General features: G+C 36.3%; 1 protein-coding gene across 2 annotated transcripts in view; it reads left to right on the top strand.

Moving 5' to 3' along the window:
• LOC150081538 (inhibitor of Bruton tyrosine kinase) overlaps nucleotides 1–18,002 on the top strand; it is a 349,146-nt gene that overhangs the window by 295,637 nt on the left and 35,507 nt on the right. For both annotated transcript variants that reach the window (XM_090380069.1, XM_090380070.1), the window contains exons 22-23: nucleotides 6,227–6,334; nucleotides 13,673–13,780. In XM_090380069.1, the coding sequence (XP_090236195.1) occupies nucleotides 6,227–6,334; nucleotides 13,673–13,780 (216 nt within the window). The remainder of the gene's footprint in view (nucleotides 1–6,226; nucleotides 6,335–13,672; nucleotides 13,781–18,002) is intronic.

Genomic DNA, 18,002 nt, shown 5'->3' with positions numbered 1-18,002 from the left:
CGTAAAGTCGAGAGCTACCTGTATATTCTTGGTATTCTAGATGCCAACCTAGGATGTTAAAATTTTAAATATTCTATGATGTTCAAAGATGCCAAAAATTTAAATATTCTATTATAAAATCATAATTACTCATCTATTCCAAAATTCTGTATGCAACCAACCTTTCAGGGTGAACTTCCCATGGACTTTGTAACCTTTTGCTCATGGGTCCACTTCACACCTTAAAATATAACTCTCGCCCTTCTAGCCAATGGCTATCCCAGGGGTGTCTCTTCAACAGAGAAATAAATTGATAATAATAAATATAAATTAGAAGATCTTATACCTTGACTTGTACTTCTTATAACAAATTAGTCCAACAAGATATTACAAATCCACACTACAATTTTTGCATTCCTGTCAAGGTGATCCTGCAGTACTTCTTTACCTACTGACTCAATTTTCGATGGAACAGAAGTCAAGCTTAAAGGTTTTTAATTACTCTCTTTGCCCTCTGATCTGACTGCCTCCTCCCCACCTCTATGAATAGAACAGACATTTTCACATTCCAATATATAGGTACAGATTTAGGGGGAAACAGGCAATTTTAAAAACTTAATTAAATAAAGAATTTGTATTTGCCAAATTACAAATATACCACCTTAAAGTACATAACATGATGTTTGTTTTTTGAGTGTGATATCCTTGAAGTGACCTCTCTCTGCCCAGGCATTCTTGTAACGTTCCACACATTTCTCATGATGTGGCATAGCATATTCATCTCCAGAGGAATTCTGGCTGTTTCTTCACGAATTCTTTCTTTCACTTCAATGTTGTTATAGGCGATAGTTCACCTTGCTTTTTAAGTACCTTTTAAAAATAAAAAAAATCATTCTGTGACAGGTCTGGAGACATTGGAGCCAGTGTTTTTCCCAGGACTTATCGAATGGGTGCACCACCCGGCTAAAATTTAAGCGATTCTCATGGTACTGTATGGTACTGCTCACTGATCTCAATCAATATTAATTCGAACATACTATGTGATCGAGATCAATGTGACAGGAACATATAACATTAAATTATGCTATTAATTTTTGCTCTAGATCGCTTAAGTCACATTTATAAATAACAGAAAATTTTATAATACTGTGAAGTATTACACTTCCCCATCTGATTACTTCGTAATGCCACCTGACTGGCAAAATTTTCTGGGGAGAACACTGGAGTCTAAAAAATATCACCATTCCTGAAGACAATGTGGTTATGAAGAAGCAGTTGGGTGGGTCCATCGATACCATGGTAGTGTATGAGATATCATAACATCTTGCTGAAATATAATTGGTGGTTTCAACAAGATGTTATGACAGGTGGCCTCATTAACTTGAGGAAACCTATTAGTGCATCAGTAAAAAAAAAAAAAAAAACTTATGATAATGTCAGCACAGCAGCCTGACATCACAGTTGTTACCTTTCCATTGTCTTTAAAAACATATGGGCTGATAATGCTGTGAGATGAAATTGCACATCACACTTTTCCAGTCATTGTGCAATAGTTGCTGGTGGAATTGGTGAGGGGTTTTGTTCAACCAATAAAGAAAGTTTTTTTGTTAATTCACAAACCGCTGATATTAAAATGAGCTTCCTCATACATTCATAGATTGTAAATAAAAATAATTCATTTGAATTAGCATTTCTTGACAAAAAAATTTTTACAGGTAAGGAGATCATGAGGTTTTAATTCTTGAAATAACTGTAGCTTTTTGGTTAAGTTCAACAACAGTGCATGATATATGCAGAATGCTTTGGACTCCATATGAGAGTTGTCCTGACACCTGCAATGTGTTATGGTGTAGCGATACTTCTTATTCTACTTGCAGGCTTCTTTGTGGGAGCAGAGCCAGTTTATTGAATTTTATGTATCCATTGTTTTAATTGCCTGAGCAGTTAGTACAGGATCTTGTCACTTAAAAGCAAAATAAACTTCGATTAAACTTGTAACTGTCATTGTTTTTATGAAATGCCCTGAGAATGAAAGCATGATTGAACCAGAGTATGTTGGGTGTTGCAATTCTCCCCACCACACTGGTACCCAGAAAACCCGTTTTAAAATTATCTATCCCCCCCCTTCTCTCTAAATCTAAGGATTCATTCATAATTATGGCTGAAAGTTTACTTAACTGTTTTGCTGCCTTGCTTAACACAGTTGGGTAGATTCCCACTAGCTCCACATTCCTTATTTACTTTTAGCTTCAATTTCTTTTCCACTTTCCTCTCTGTTATCACAAATCATTTAGCTCTCCCTTAGAATTTTATATACTTCTGGCACCTTGATGATCCCTAACAATTTCTTGATGTGCGAATGTAGATGCAAAATATCTATTCAGTTTGTGTTAGAAACCTGAACACCATCATCAACAGTTACATCATTCATATCTAGTAGATTAATGTGATTTTTTTCCCCCTGTTTTCTTCTAGCATTAACATAAGTAAAAAGTCTTTGCTACTTTTTTCCTTTGCATTTTTTCTGGACTTCTCATAACCTGCCATAGCTTACCTACCTCTCTCATGACTTGATGGGAGATTAGTTTATGCTTCCTGTAGGTTTATGAATCCCCTGATAATTTATACACCTCTGATGTATTTTTTCTTCTCTGTTGCTAGTTCAGCTGATATCCATTTAGGTCTAAGCCTTGAATGGAATCTTATTTTATTATAGAAAGCCTCTAGTGGCTTTTATGATTACACCACTGAATGCTTCCCATTTAGATTGCAGTTAGTAACATCATAATTTGTTTTCTCTGAATAGAATTTAAAAACTGTCTGAGACCATTGTCACTTTTACAAAAGCAGAAACCTCCCTTTTACCTTTGACGGTACTTATAGCATTAAGTAGATCCACATCAGTACGCTGATCACTGCTGCCTGGTTGTTCCATTATCTGAAAATTCCTAATGCATGAATAGTTAAAACTAACAACCAAATCAAGTATTGCTTTCTCTCATTGCTTCTCTAACAGTGCTGGTATAGGAAACAGTTATACAGTAAATCCATAAAACTTCTTGCTACTGTGTGAGTGAACAACCCACAAGTTCTAATCAACATCTGGAATCACATCTGGTGAGTATGGGCTTGGCACACCCAGGGTCTTGAGATGGATATCATCATTCTTCTCTTTCTTGGTGATTCCTTTCTACTTCTCTCTCTCAGGGTAATAGGGAAATATTTTTTTTGGCTGATGCAGCATAAGCCTCAGGCTTCCTTGCACCATATGGCTATTAATAATAATAATAATAATATGTTGATATCGAAGGGACAAATAAATGAAGAAGAAAAAATTTTAATCAAAAAATGCATTACTTTAAAATCAAAGAACTTAAGGGATTGAACAAAAAAATATTTACTAGCCTGCTGTTTGTCTGTTTAGTTGTTCATTATACTCATCACTGTCATATGGCCTATAACACTTTTATACTCTAGTTTTTATTTTTATAGTGCTTATGTCATCTTTATTGCGATTCATCGAGCGTGTTACAGGCTCTGGTATCGGTGGGTTTTAACCCTCATCCGATCCTGTCCAGGATCCGGCAGATTCTTTTTTCTCTCAAGCAATTAGAATTCGATATTTGCTTTTGCTGGATCCCAAGCCACATTGGGATCCGGGGAAATGAATCGGCTGATGCCGCTGCCAAATCAGCCATTTCCCTGGATAATCATTGCCTGTCAGTCCCCTATACAGACTACAGGCAAATAATACGTTCTAAACTGCTTTCCCAATGGCAAGATTCTTGGCATGGACAGGCCACAAATAAATTACATCACATCAAGCCTGTAATTATGCAATGGCAGTCCAGTCTACGCAGGGTCCGAAGAGAGGAAGTTGTTCTTGCTCGGCTCCGCATAGGTCATACTCATCTAACCCATTCCCACTTGCTGAGGGCGGATGACCCACCTATGTGTGAGTTATGTAATGTTATTTTAACCGTCCGTCATATTTTAATAGAATGTCCTGTTTTTATAGAAGCACGACGCTTGTATTTTACCGCTTTTAACAATTTGACTGAGCCATTTACACTCAGTCAGATTGTAGGTGACAGACACAATATGTCTGACGTTTTTAACTTTTTACAATTTATTAATTTTTATACAAAGATCTAAGTTTTGTGCTTTTACTTTTATACCTTTTTAACACAATAATTGTTTGACATTAGCCTTCGCTACCAAAATGTTTAATAGCATTTTAAAATTTGACTTGGCGCATTATGGCCTTAGCTGCCAGTGCGCCATAAAAAATCAAATCAAATCAAAGCTTATGTCATCCCAAACTGACAAAATGTCAGTTTGCCTCTTAACTAAAATTATAACTCTTCTCCATCCTGTCCTCCCTTTCTCTATATGTTGCTCTCATCATAAGAGCAAATTATACATACCTTATGTCTGAGTGGCACCATGTCTATGATATATCTATTGTTTGATGCATTTTGATTACTTGAATTTGTCAATGCATTTGTTAATCTCATGGGGACCCCAGCAGGCCTTGTAATTCCTGACTGAACTGACATATGGACTGAAGCCCTGCTTGCTTATACAGTTACATTTGGAGGCTCTCTTATAGCATAAAGATTTTGTTCTAAATCACTTAAGGAGGGCAGTTATTTAATGGGATCAAGTGTTTAACATTAAGCAAACTGGCATTAGTTCTAAAAAGACTGTCTGCCATAAACACATGCTAAAGAATAAAAAAAACAAATGCCAAGTTTTAAGGCGGCTTAGCATCATTTGTGCATCTTTGATAGTAATGCATTAGAGAATTGCAAGTTCAAGTGTCTGCTTGTAGAACAAAAAATCCACAAGTCCTTTCAACCAGCTCTGGTGGCCCAGTTTCCTAGAAATCTGTATAGATGCGCATCTTCTTATTTCAGCCAAACAAAAGTCATGATTACAGCTAGATACCAGCAGATCACTAAGCTTGTCACTCTGTATTGCCTCAGGGCCCAGTCCTTGGGGCTTTTCTTCTGGTCCATTGTCTTGGACTAGTTCCCTGCTTGGGATGGACCTTGAGTGCACAAAGTCCCTTTGCAGTCCTGGTTAGAAACCAGGGCTAACCAAGCACTCAATTAGAAACCAGGGCTAACCAAGCACTTAGCAAGCTCCAATGCTGGGCCACCACCCACAATCTTGAGAATACCCCAATCAAACTGTAATCAAATCAAATAACTAGTCCCAGTAATTGACACGAAGCTTACCTTTTAGCTGTATCTCTGATTTGTACTTTGCAAGTTAGCTTGGGCTGTAAGAACATTTTCCGGTAAACCAAGAAAATGTCAATGACTTTTTCTTGGTTAACTACAAAATGATTTTGTAGTTGATATTGTTTGACATTAAACCCTCAGCTTGGTTTACGTGATTTACTTCAAAGATCAGAAAATACATGGCTATGATAACTAGAATAAATTGGATGGACTGGGATCTCAAATGAAGGGCTTTGGTCCTCATCTACAAATTTATCTTTTTGCCAATTGTTTGCTACAGTGCATCAGCTTGGTGCGAAACAAGACAAAGGCTGACTCTATCCAAAAGGTTATGCTACTTATAATCACTATTGCCTGCACCATTAGTACCCTGGCTCTCCAGGTCTTGGGGTGCCTCCGTAGCCAGGTGGGCAGGAGCAGCAGTGCGTAGCACACGCTTCTTGATTAGACTGGGGTTCGAGCCCGTGACCACGAAATATGGAGGATGCGGAAAGGTCAGGGAATGACCACCGCATATCCCCGGAGCAATATGGCCTTAGTTGCTAATGCTCCTAAAAAAAAACCAAAAAAAAACCCAAACCAATCATATACTCGTTCCTATGGTATATGGGCAGAATTGCAAACATTTTGCACAATCAGTATTCCAACATAGGCTCTATATTGAGAGGCGACCTCCCTAATTTGACATCCATAGAACTGGATAAACATCTGCTGAGCTGAAAATTCCCAAAATCATATTACACGTTAACTCCTATCTATTTATCTATTTATATAATACATTGGAAATGTGTTTTTATGGATTAAATTTTTATGTGAAATATTTGTTGCAGTTCTATTCTTTTCATCATAAAATTATTTATAATAATTGTATGATAGGATAAGTAGTTATGATATTGTAAGAATGCTAAGGGCATACATGCTAAAGTGTGATATTCTTCAGAAATATGATATTCTTATCTTTTTTGCATCAAACATTTTTAAATCTTTTCCTATTTTAGGGATTCAAAGAGGATATTGTGCAAACAAAATCCAGAAGCCAGACACCAGAATATTTTGCCAATAAATTCTTCACCTGGTCAAAAACTTCCAGTAGCAACGTGTCCTTGGTAATATTTTGATCACAGCCTAAAATTTTATCATTGTAAAATTATTTTCCATTACTGGATTATAAAAATTATCTATGATAGGTATTTTAAAGAGTTGGAATTTTGACTTGCAGTGAATTAAGATATTGCCTTTCAAGCGCAGGTGCAGTTAACCTGCCAGCAGGCTTGTCTTGGCTGTCACACTACTGCATTGTCCCTGAAGGTTCAATGTTTTTAAAACCTTCTCCAAACAAAAAATAATCCAAAATTGTTCTCATTTTGATATGAACCTACATTTCAGTTTCTTATGAATACAACTGTGACCATTCCTTTTTTTTTTTTTTTTTTACATTTAAAACTTAGTTTTAAATAATTTTATTTAAAATAACACCATTGAGACTTGCATTGTTTTTTGTTTAAATTCACCTCTTTTCTTGGAGTGACAATTCTTGTGATATAATTTGTTGCCATGAGAAGAAGCCTTGTGCTGCTAAGGTTAGTTGAGAGCTGCACTTGTGAAAATAAAACGAATGCATTCTTTATAATTCGCACCGAAGTTGTTTATGTTGGAACTTTTCCAGAACTTTTCCCTTATGGAAATGAAATTCCACATTCATTGGTATTGGTGCTTGAATTGTTTATATAAGCCAGTTTACATCAATAATTTGAGCTGCTCCTAAAACATCTTACAATAGCATGCTGCCAGAATAAGTCAGAAAGGCCCTGCTAATTTTAAATTCATATTTTTAATTATTACATAAATGAAAGTGTTTTTATTTATTTATGACCATACTTCTTCATTAGCAAAATGATTAATAATGCAGTAATTGAGAAATACCAAAATTGTCATCTGTCACACTTTTTTTTTTTTTTTTTTTTTTTTGACAACAATTAGGTGTCTTAGCACCTAATAATTTAGGTACCTGCTACGCTGTTAATATAGATCTTAGAGTGATATTCCAAATTTTGATTTTTCTAGTGTGTGTGTGTCTTTAAATAGATAATTGATAAAGGTTTGCAAATACAGGCATACCTCGGTTAACGTTACCTCTGATAACGAAGCTTCGATATAACGAAGTCCGCAATTTCAAGCCCCATTTAACATAAAAAAAATATTCCAGTTTAATCACCTGAAATCTAAACAAACTGACGAAATTACGGAAACCTTTTGGGCTTCTCGTGGTTGGTTCGAGAAATTTAAAAAATGGGCCAGGGTTCATAGTGTAAAATTAACAGGAGAAGCCGCAAATAAGTTTTCAGAAAAACTAAAGGAAATAATTGAACGTGAAAATTTTCCACCAAATTTGGTGTTCAGTGTTGACGAAAGCGGTTTGTTCTGGAAACGGCTACCAACAAAAAGTTTTATTTCTATTGAAGAAAAACCAGCTGCTGGGTTCAAAGCAGCTAAAGACCGTTTAATGTTACACTTTCGATCAAATGCCTCTGGCGATTATAAATTAAAATTGTTATTAGTTTACCATTCAGAAAATCCGAGGGCGTTAAAAGGTAACATAAAAATGAATTTACCTGTAATATGGAAAGCAAATAGAAAAGCGTGGGTTACCAAGGAGTTATTTACTGATTGGTTTGTTAACCACTTTTGTCCTGAAGTAAAACGGTATTGTCAAAAAAACAACTTGGAAGAAAAAGCTCTTTTGTTGTTAGCCAATGCTCCGGGACATCCTACTGATCTTAACACGTTGGACACATGCATTCCTGTCAAAGTTGTGTTTCTTCCAGCAAACACAACTTCTCTGATTCAACCATTGGATCAAGGGAGTGATAGCATCATTTAAAGCTTATTATCTGCGTCGAACATTAAGCAATTTAACTGAACTAGAGGATAAAGAGGAAATGACAGTTAAAACTTTTTGGAAAAACTACATCATTAAAAAGGCAATTGAAAACATTGATAGTTCTTGGAAAGAAGACACTAAGAAATGCTTAAATGGAGTTTGGCGCAAAATATGGCCAGAAGTTGTACTAGAAGAAGAAAATAGCATCCAAGAAATTAGAAATGAAGTTATCCAGATGGCTCAATCAATAGGTTTCGAAAATGTCGATGAAGAGGATGTTCGAAATTTATTGAATGCAGAAGATGATGGTTTTTCAGTGGAAGATTTAGAAAACCTTGTTAGCAACGAAGACAAAGATAATGAAGACGAAGTTAAAGAAGTTCCTGCCGAAAAAGTGTTAACAAACAAAGATTTAAAAAGCTGCTTAAATGACATTGAAAACGTTTAAATTTTTTTAGTGAAAATGATCCTGATTTAGGAAGAAGTTTTATTGTTAAGCGATCAGTGTTAAATGCAATAACTCCGTATAGGCAATTGTTAAATGAAAGAAAAAAAAAGCATAAGCAATCAACTTTAGACTCATATTTTAAAATGTGATTTCACTTTATATGTAAGTTGAATGTTTATTTAATAAAACTTTTCTTTGTTCGAAAAAAAAGCTTTTCATTTTCTTTACGTAGGAACGTATCCCTATTCTGGCCATAGTATTTTTACCTCTGAAAACGAAGTTTCGCTTAACGAAGTAATTTCGTGGAACGCATCCTATTCGTTATTCGAGGTATGCCTGTAGATAACATTACATAAATGTAAGATAGCTACTGCAAGTGTTGACACAAGAAAAAAGCAGGTCATTTTCATTAAATGACAGTTTTGACCTTAAGGACATTTTATTTTATTTCATCACCATGGATTAAACATGAGTACGTCATTTTGATGTGCAGACCAAACGGAACGGGCTCACTGTGAGGTGGGAAACCAAGATAAAGAATGGTTTTCAAAATATAATTTAATAAATGCACTTCAATTCTTGAGAATTACATTTGGTGGTGGGGGATAAATAAATAAAATTAAATATACATATAGAATTGAAATGTATAAATTAAGAATGTATTAGTAGAATAGCCAAGCTACATTTAAAGATATTTGGAAAAAGGGATAGTATGGTATGGCCATTCTACTAACATATTCTTAATTCATACATTTCAATTTTGTTATATTTTGGCAACATGCAGTTGGTAATTGCAGCCACCAATCTTTGTCTTTTTGTACTCTCCCTCTTTTTTCTTTTCTTTATTATATTATTAAGTAAATATAGGAAACAGTAATATAGTTAAACCCTTGCTAATCTGGATTAATTGGGGGGAGGGGGTCATCTGGATTAAGAAATCTAGATTAGTGGAGCAAAAGGCAAAATGACAAAAAAAAACCTAAGAACACAAATAAATGGAAAATTTAATGATGTAGGTAGTGCTGACTTAAATAATTAAAAAAATATCAGTGTAGAGCCTTTATTTAAAAACTATAAAAAGACAATACATTTATCCATTGATAGAAGACTCAGAAATTGTACTTGTTTTTGAATGTAATAATACAGGTTTGAAGAAACTATCAAGTTTTGGCTTTACGACAAATTTTTCCATTAGTGATATTGTAACTTTATCTAAATCCTACAATTTTTTTTTTTTTTTTTATTAACCAATACACAAATATACATATATGCAAACATTTTTCTTATACAATCCAGTTCTACAGGGAAACCCTTGATTATAGACCATCTCATACAAATTCATAAATAACAATAAAACACTCAGACTAATGAAAAACACATATGCGTGTATGCATGTAACTGTTCAGTGTATTCATGTAACTATTCAGTGTAGCAACTGCACCTGGAACAGATTTCAACTCCACCAGTTATCATCGTATTGTTTACAGAATACTGTAGTTTCGCCAAATGGCAATCACATATGGTTTGTATGTGCCACTTTAACCAAGCAGCAGCAAAGTGATACCCATTCTCAGCATGAAGAGGTTGGCCTGTATTAACCTTAACAGCCCAAAAAGGAGCCGATCCCGCACTCACCGAAGGCGGTGCGAAATCAGTAGGTGCCAGCAGATTTCTCTAGTTGCCCATACTGGAGGGAAAAAAAAAAAAAAAAAGTCACTGAAGGCTTCTTGAATTTCAGCTACTAAAGATTAATTCTGAAAGGCAAGAGGGATGAAAAAAGAAAGCATCCATTCATAATGATGTGTCATTGGAACTCATTGTGTAAGTTGTCAGTAACTGCCTTCTTTTTAAAACGTCAACAGAAAATAGTTGAAATAGGAGACAGTGAAAGCTTTTACATTGTCAGACAAGAACTGCGGAACTTTTTCCAGTAGAGAATTTCTAAAGTCACAATAATAAGGGCAGTGAAAGATAACATGTGCCCAGTCTTCTCGCTGCTGACAAAGGCAAATGTCATTATTTTCTAAACTGAACTGAACAAATTTCAATTTGATGGAACTGTGCCCAGTGATGAGAAAAGACATGTAGATAAATTGGAGAAAATCAAGATGAAATTTGCCGATCAGAAGCAAACAATACATTATCAATAAACTTGTATGCATTTCTACCGTTGACTACCCTTGTCTAAATTGCCTCAGCCATCCTGACCTGAAAGTAAACTTTGTAGCTTCACATACTTTCCAAACTTTTCTGCTGCTGCCGTCTTTAGCTCAACACCACGCATGCCAATGCCACTTAATTGTTGCTGTGAATACCACCAAAAAGGCTTTAGGGCTAAAAGCGTAACTACAGAAAACTCACTAATCTAACAAGTTAGTTCATAGTATCATTTTAGTTCACAGTAAATCATCAAAGTGGATGAAATGGAATTGTGCTTGTTATATCTCATATTGTGAATGCCTTCACAACAAGGTTTTTTTTTTTTTTTTAATGGAAACCCCAAACAGGAGAGAGGTATTAGAATTTATAGTACTTAGTACCGTGCATGGGTTGGAGGTTGAGAAAAGGAAAGATTTTTGTTGGCATTAGACTTGAACTTCTGTAGACTGTAATTTTCAGGAAATATGTGTGAAGGAAGGTTGTTCCAGAAAACGGCAGAAAATTTATTCATTGAATGAATAAATGAGGAAGATGAAAAGTTGGTTCTGTGAGTTTGCAGTTCGACAGTGAATAGATGTTGGCTGGTGGTGGCACGTGTTCAGACTGTTTTGAAAGATAGAGCAGGAATTATAGAAGCCAATTCAGAAGAACAGTGCTCATGGAAGTATCTGTAGAAAAGGTATGCAGCAGAAACAGTACATCTATGAGACAGAGAGGGAGAGACTCTGTTAGAGATGAGCCATTATTTAACCTAACTGACCTCTTCTGAATGGAATCTAGAAGCCTGAGAGAGAGGGGTTTTGGGGAACACCAGCCCAGATGTGGGAACAATATTCTATGGTAGGGCAGATTTGCGATTTGTACAGAGTGAACAGCTATTCACTCTGTACAAATTGAACGGGATTTCCTGTCAGTTAGAAGACAGAGCCATCTACTATCACCCTTAGTGAGCGGTCATAGAGAAAACTGGATAACCAATTACAAAAAACAGTTGGCAAACCATAAGATGGAAGCTTGTTTAGAAGGCCTTTATGCGAAACATGATCGAAAGCCTTTGAGATATCAAGAGCAACTGCTTGTTTTTCTCTGAACTTTTCCATCGAATTTGACCGTAAATGGGTAAAATAAGCCAGAATATCACCAGTGGATCGACAAAGATGGCATCCATACTGGCGATCATTGATCAGATGGAAGGTTTCTAGGTATTTTCAGTTGGCGGTTAATTGATTTATCCATTACTTTAGAAAGAGAAGTAATTGCAATGGGACAATAATTGGATGGGAGGGATTTGTCGCCCTTTTTAGGAACTGACTGGATATCAGCAAATTTCCAAGCAGAGGAAAAAACACCTTTGGAATAAGAAAGTGAAAAAGGGTGCCAAAGAACAGTAAGTTTTGAGAACAAGTGGAGAAATACCATCAGGACCTGGAGCTTTCTTAGCATCAAGATTTGTCAAAATCCTTTGGACATCCTTTTGACGGAAGACCACGGGAGTCATTGAATGGAGCATGTTAGGAATGGTGGGAGATGTTTTACCAAGATCATTAATACGTGAGTTTTGATTAGTGGAGTTGGGAGAATGATAGAGACAACAGATGAATTTGACACAATGAGGTAGAGTTTTGACAGAGGTGGGAGCAGAGATGGGCAAAAGTTGCAGCCAGTAGCTTTGGCAAGAAACCGGAATGCTTGGCTACCATTAGGGCAAGAGGTGAGTTTTCTACTCTTAGCCTGTTCAAAATCTAGTTTAGACTGATTAAAAACTGCTTTACAATTATTGTGAGCTTTGGTGTAGGCAGAAAATGAAACTGAAAAATTGGAAACAAGCCAATTACGATATGCAACTTTCTTCTCTTGAATAGCCTTAGCACATTTATTAGAAAACCAAGGTTTAGATAAAGGACGAAATTTTAAAGTGGGGTGTGGAATAAAAGATTCCATTCCTACAGGAATAGTTTCACTGACACGATCTGAGCAAACGTTGACATCAGAAGCTTTGCATTCTTGTAATGCCAAAGAACACGAGGTTGGGAATAGCCATGAGATAAAGGCTCCATTGGAGAAGAGACAATCACTAAATTGTGATCTGAGGTGCCTAAGTGATCACTCACTTCGACCGTGTACTCAGGATTGTTTGTGAGAAAAAGATCAAGCGTGTTTGCTGTATACTTAGTATTGTGCAGTATTCTGGTATGTAAATGAACAATTTGTGTGAGGTCATTAGTAATTAGAAAAGCCTAAGCATCTTGACCGTCTGGGTCTGTGTGACTAGAAAATGGAAGCCAGCTGGAGTTGTGAACATTAAAATCACAAAGGAAAATTACCTCACTGTTAGGAAGGTTGGACTGGAGAAAGTCAAGTTGCAAAGAGAGGAAGTCAAAGAGTTCCAAGTGATTAGTGGATTTGGGAGAATGATCAAGGCAACAGATGAATTTGACACAATGAGGTAGAAAGATTTTAAGCCAGAGAAGATCGAAAAGAGAAGATTCCAAATTACCAAATCTCTGACAGGGAATATTGAAATGGACATATGCACAAGTACTACCTTTGGGCCGAAAGGAGTCGCGCAGCAAATAATTTGTGCAACGGAGATGAGCAGTGGTTGAATCACCCGATAACTGAGATTCTGTCATAAAAAGTACATGGGGTTTGGCAGACTAAGTGGAAATGGACATCATTGAGATTAAAACTGAGACCACATATATTTGTGAAATGAACTATGAAGTGTTTGGGAGGTTTAGATCTTTTCGCAGATAAGCTTACTCTTTCTACCTCGAAAATTGTTTTTAAACTTTGAAAAGTCTATAAATAAACACCATTCATTAAAATTGTAGCGAATGCCGAAGTTTTGCAAGAGACTATTCACGTTTTTTTCCCTTTTTTTTTATAATTTTTTGTATTAAATCCAATATCATTTACACTTTATTATAACAATACTGTTTAATGTTGTAACAGGGGCATAGCCCAGCAGATGAAATCTACCCAGTCTTTTTGGGATACAGTTGGGAAAAGACAAGATTCTTGTGGAAATAGAAATCCTTTAAGTCAGACATCTGATATCAGGTAAGATTGTATTCAAAAAGCATTACCTGTTATATATATATATATAACAGCTAATATATATATATATATATATATATATATATATCCAATATGTTAAATTAAATAAAATAAAACAAAACATAAGCCAGTAGTATGACAAAAACTGTAGAGCGAAAATTAACATAAACATAACCCAAATAAACAATCGAACGAAAAGAAGGAATAGATATAAATAGTAGTCCGTAAACCCTTGTATAATTTCGAACTTTTAATCCAATTAAAACTATACAAAATTAAGACTAATGCCAATTATTTATTAATTTAGCGGTACCCCCCAGAGGTACCAGTTCCGAAAGACGTGAAATATCACCAAAAGAGGGTTAAAGGAACTACCAGACAATAACGAAATCAAAATAAATTAAAATAAAATAGACGGACCATCATGCCCCATATCGACAGAGGACCACGAGGCCAATAATGGTCATGGAATCACTGCATTTCAAATCGCTATACAAATCATTGCCATGGTGAAAAGTTTATTATTTATTATTTTTTACTTTTTTATAGTTTTATTTATTACTTAATTATTTATTTCTTTATTTCATTATAATTTAACTTTATTTAATATAATTCAATGATAGTATGTATTTCGGCTTCATATGGAGGAATTGCAAGATGCTGCCTCTAATGAATGCTTATTTATTTATTTATTTTATCATAATTTAACTTTTGTCAACATTTAATATAATTCAGCAGTAATGGGTCGATATGCTAATATAGCAACACCTGTGCCACCATCTATTTTCCTTTTTCTTCTATATAAGCTGATTAGCTTACAGTCATCACAAAAGTCATCACACTCCTCCAAACTGCATACAACGGTTTAACCAGCCAGGTGCGCATCCAAAACGATTTATCTGAGGAATTTACCATCCAAACTGGAGTCCGCCAAGGGGATGTAGCCTCCCCGTTGCTTTTCAACATCGTGGTCGACGCCATTATGAGGCAAGCATTCAGAAACAGACAGGGCATACGATATGACAAGGATCACTATGTGACTGACCTGATGTTTGCTGATGATAGTGCTATCCTTGCCGGTAACGACGCTGAAGCCACGGAAATCCTCTACGACATTGCCCGCATTGCCCGGCCATACGGTTTGAAGATCAATGCTGGTAAGACAAAGGCCCTGACAACAGATGGGTCGCAAGCCACCATCTATCTCGAAGGCGTCCAGATCGAGCAAGTGCAGGACTTTAAATACCTTGGGTCGCTGGTCCAGGAGAAGAAAGTTGCATCCACCATGGAAATTCACAGCAGAATTGGACAGGCGGCCACTGCGTTCGCCTCGCTCAAATGGTGTCTGTGGAAGAGGACCAACATTTCCACAAAGACTAAAATCCGACTCTTCCGGACTTTGATCCTGCCCATTCTTCTTTACGGATCGGAAACATGGATTTGTCTCAAGTTAGATTTGAACAAACTTGAGGTATTCCAAATGCGATGCCTGCGGCAGATCTTGGGCATCTCTCTTCGCGACCGCATCACTAATGATACCATCCGCGCCAGATGCCAACAGCAACCAACCATTGCCGACCAAATCCAGAAGCGAAGGCTCAGATGGTTTGGCCACGTATGTAGAATGGGCACGAACAGAATACCATCCACACTCCTTTGGAGACAACGACCCACCCAATGGAGCATCCAACGGACCGCGCCTAGGAAAACGTGGGCCAAGCAAGTGGAAGATGACTTGAAGAGCCGACGTCTCGACCTTAACCAGGCCAGGACTGAAGCCATGGATCGTAAGGTATGGAAGAACATCACAGAGCAAGTCCGAAACCCTGCGGCACCTACAGCAGCATACTGGTTGCGTGGCCAACCGCCTCCCCCAGCTGCCAGCTAAGGACCAAAGAAGAAGAAGCTTACAGTACGTCAGTGGTGTGGCTCTGCTCTAGAGTGCTGTCTGTTCTATATTTTATTTTTCGCTGCATAAGGACCACCGCTGTACAAATCTTCTGCATTGGTGGATCGATCGGAGGAGGGAGGGTGAATTGGTACTTCGATCTTTTCACCATGGCGATGATTTGTATAGCGATTGAAATGCAGCGATTCCATGACCATTATTGGCCTCGTGGTCCGTCGATATGGGGCATGATGGTCAGTCTATTTTATTTTAATTTATTTTGATTTCGTTATTGTCTGGTAGTTCCTTTAACCCTCTTTTGGTGATATTTCACGTCTTTCGGAACTGGTACCTCTGGGGGGTACCGCTAAATTAATAAATAATTGGCATTAGTCTAAATTTTGTATAGTTTTAATTGGATTAAAAGTTTGAAATTATACAAGGGTTTACGGGCTACTATTTATATCTATTCCTTCTTTTCGTTCGATTGTTTATTTGGGTTATTTTTATGTTAATTTTCGCTCTACAGTTTTTGCCATACTACTGGCTTATGTTTTATTTTATTTAATTTAACATATTGGATGTATTTCAGCTTCATATGGAGGAATTGCATGTCGCTGCCTCTAATGAATGCTTAATTATTTATTTCTTTATTTCATTATAATTTAACTTTATTTAATATAATTCAATGATAGTATATATATATATATACAAATTGTATATGTATATATAAAAAAGGCTTTAACAGCTCCAAGTATAGGCTCATAACTGCAAGTGTGTTATGCCTGTAAAATTTGTGTTCACAGGCTGATTTGCATGCTGTGGAGCCTGAAATTCCAGTCATTGAACCAGAGGTCTGGATTAATTTTTTTTTTATCCAGTTAGGAGGTGCATGTGATTAAAATAGCTCCAGTAATTTTAGCCTTTCTACCCCCAGAAAAAAGTCTCTATCATGTTGACATATCCTCTTTTAAGTTAAGTTGTGCAGGTTAATTATCTATTGTAATGGTGATAATGGTTTCACCACTTGTTCCTCGATTCGAATCCTGTTGGAGACAAGGGAATTCTTAATCATTTTCAATCAGGACTGTAGTTAACCAATTTCAGGTGGAGGAAGCAGTTCCCCCATGAATTATTTTGGGCTTTTAAGTTTGCACATTGGCCTGTGATCACACACTTTTACAGACGTAATGTGTAAACCATGTCAAGTTAGGGCATTAACTAGCAACCCTTTCCACCATATGAGCCACTTTGAAAATAAACAAGGTCTTAAGATCAACCTATCACAGATTTTTTAAAAGTTTTCTCTCTATGTTAAATAAAATAAGGCTATAATAGTAAAGTAAAATAATATAAATAAAATTATAATAAAATTATAATTTTTTTAGTTTAGGTAGATAACATAATTTGAAGATTCTGTATCTTCCTCGCTGTTCCAACATAGGGTTGAGTCAGGTGAATCAAATTTTCATTTCATTTTAATCTGATCTCTCCATCTTTTCTGGGGTCTCCCTCTCCGCCACTTGTCCATTTTTATCTCAAACATTCTTTTGGTATTCTGTTAGAGTTCATTCTCATCATGTGTCCAAACCATCTCAAACATGATGCAGTCATCTTCTCCCTCAAACTTTCTATTCCCAAGTTCATTCTAATGTCCATATTTCTAATTTTGTCTCTTCTAGTTTTAGCTAGCATAGTCCTTAACACCTTCATTTCCATTGCTGGTATCCTTTTTATTCATCCACCATGTCTCAACAGCATAGGTCAAAATAGGGACAAAATATATTTCCTATTTATCAGCTTTTTACACTTCATTGGAACTTCTCTAGCTCATAACATGCTGTTAACGTTACAGAAGAAACTCTAACAGTTAACGTTACAGAAGAAACTCTGACTAGCTGTTATTCTCCTTGTTATTTCCATATCTAGGCTGCAATCCTTTGTTAATACACTCCTTAGGTACTTAAAATTATTCACCACTTCCAACATTTCATTCCCTAATTTTATCCCTTTTATACTCACTTCTCCCACTCTGTCTGTCACCATCTCTTTGCTTTTTTGTGGCTACTTATCTTTAGACCATACTCACTGATTACACTTTCCCAAAGTGTTAGTTTCTCTTGAAGTTCTTCTTCTTGGTTTGCCCAGAGGACGTCATCATCTGCGAACACAGCTGTTCCACCTTTTTTATCATCCACCGCTACAAGGATATTGTCCTTGACAATAATAAAAAGTAATGGTGACAATACACTACTCTGTCTAAGTCTATTGTACAATGGAAACCAATCTAACTCCTCAAATTTTGTCCTCACACAACTAGGCACCTCCGTAACCAGG

Source organism: Mastigoproctus giganteus, chromosome 8 (assembly GCF_048544385.1).
Source record: "Mastigoproctus giganteus isolate SK-2022 chromosome 8, ASM4854438v1, whole genome shotgun sequence".
In the NCBI taxonomy this organism is placed as follows: Eukaryota; Metazoa; Arthropoda; class Arachnida; order Uropygi; family Thelyphonidae; genus Mastigoproctus; species Mastigoproctus giganteus.
This window is presented reverse-complemented; position numbering and strand designations above follow the sequence as displayed.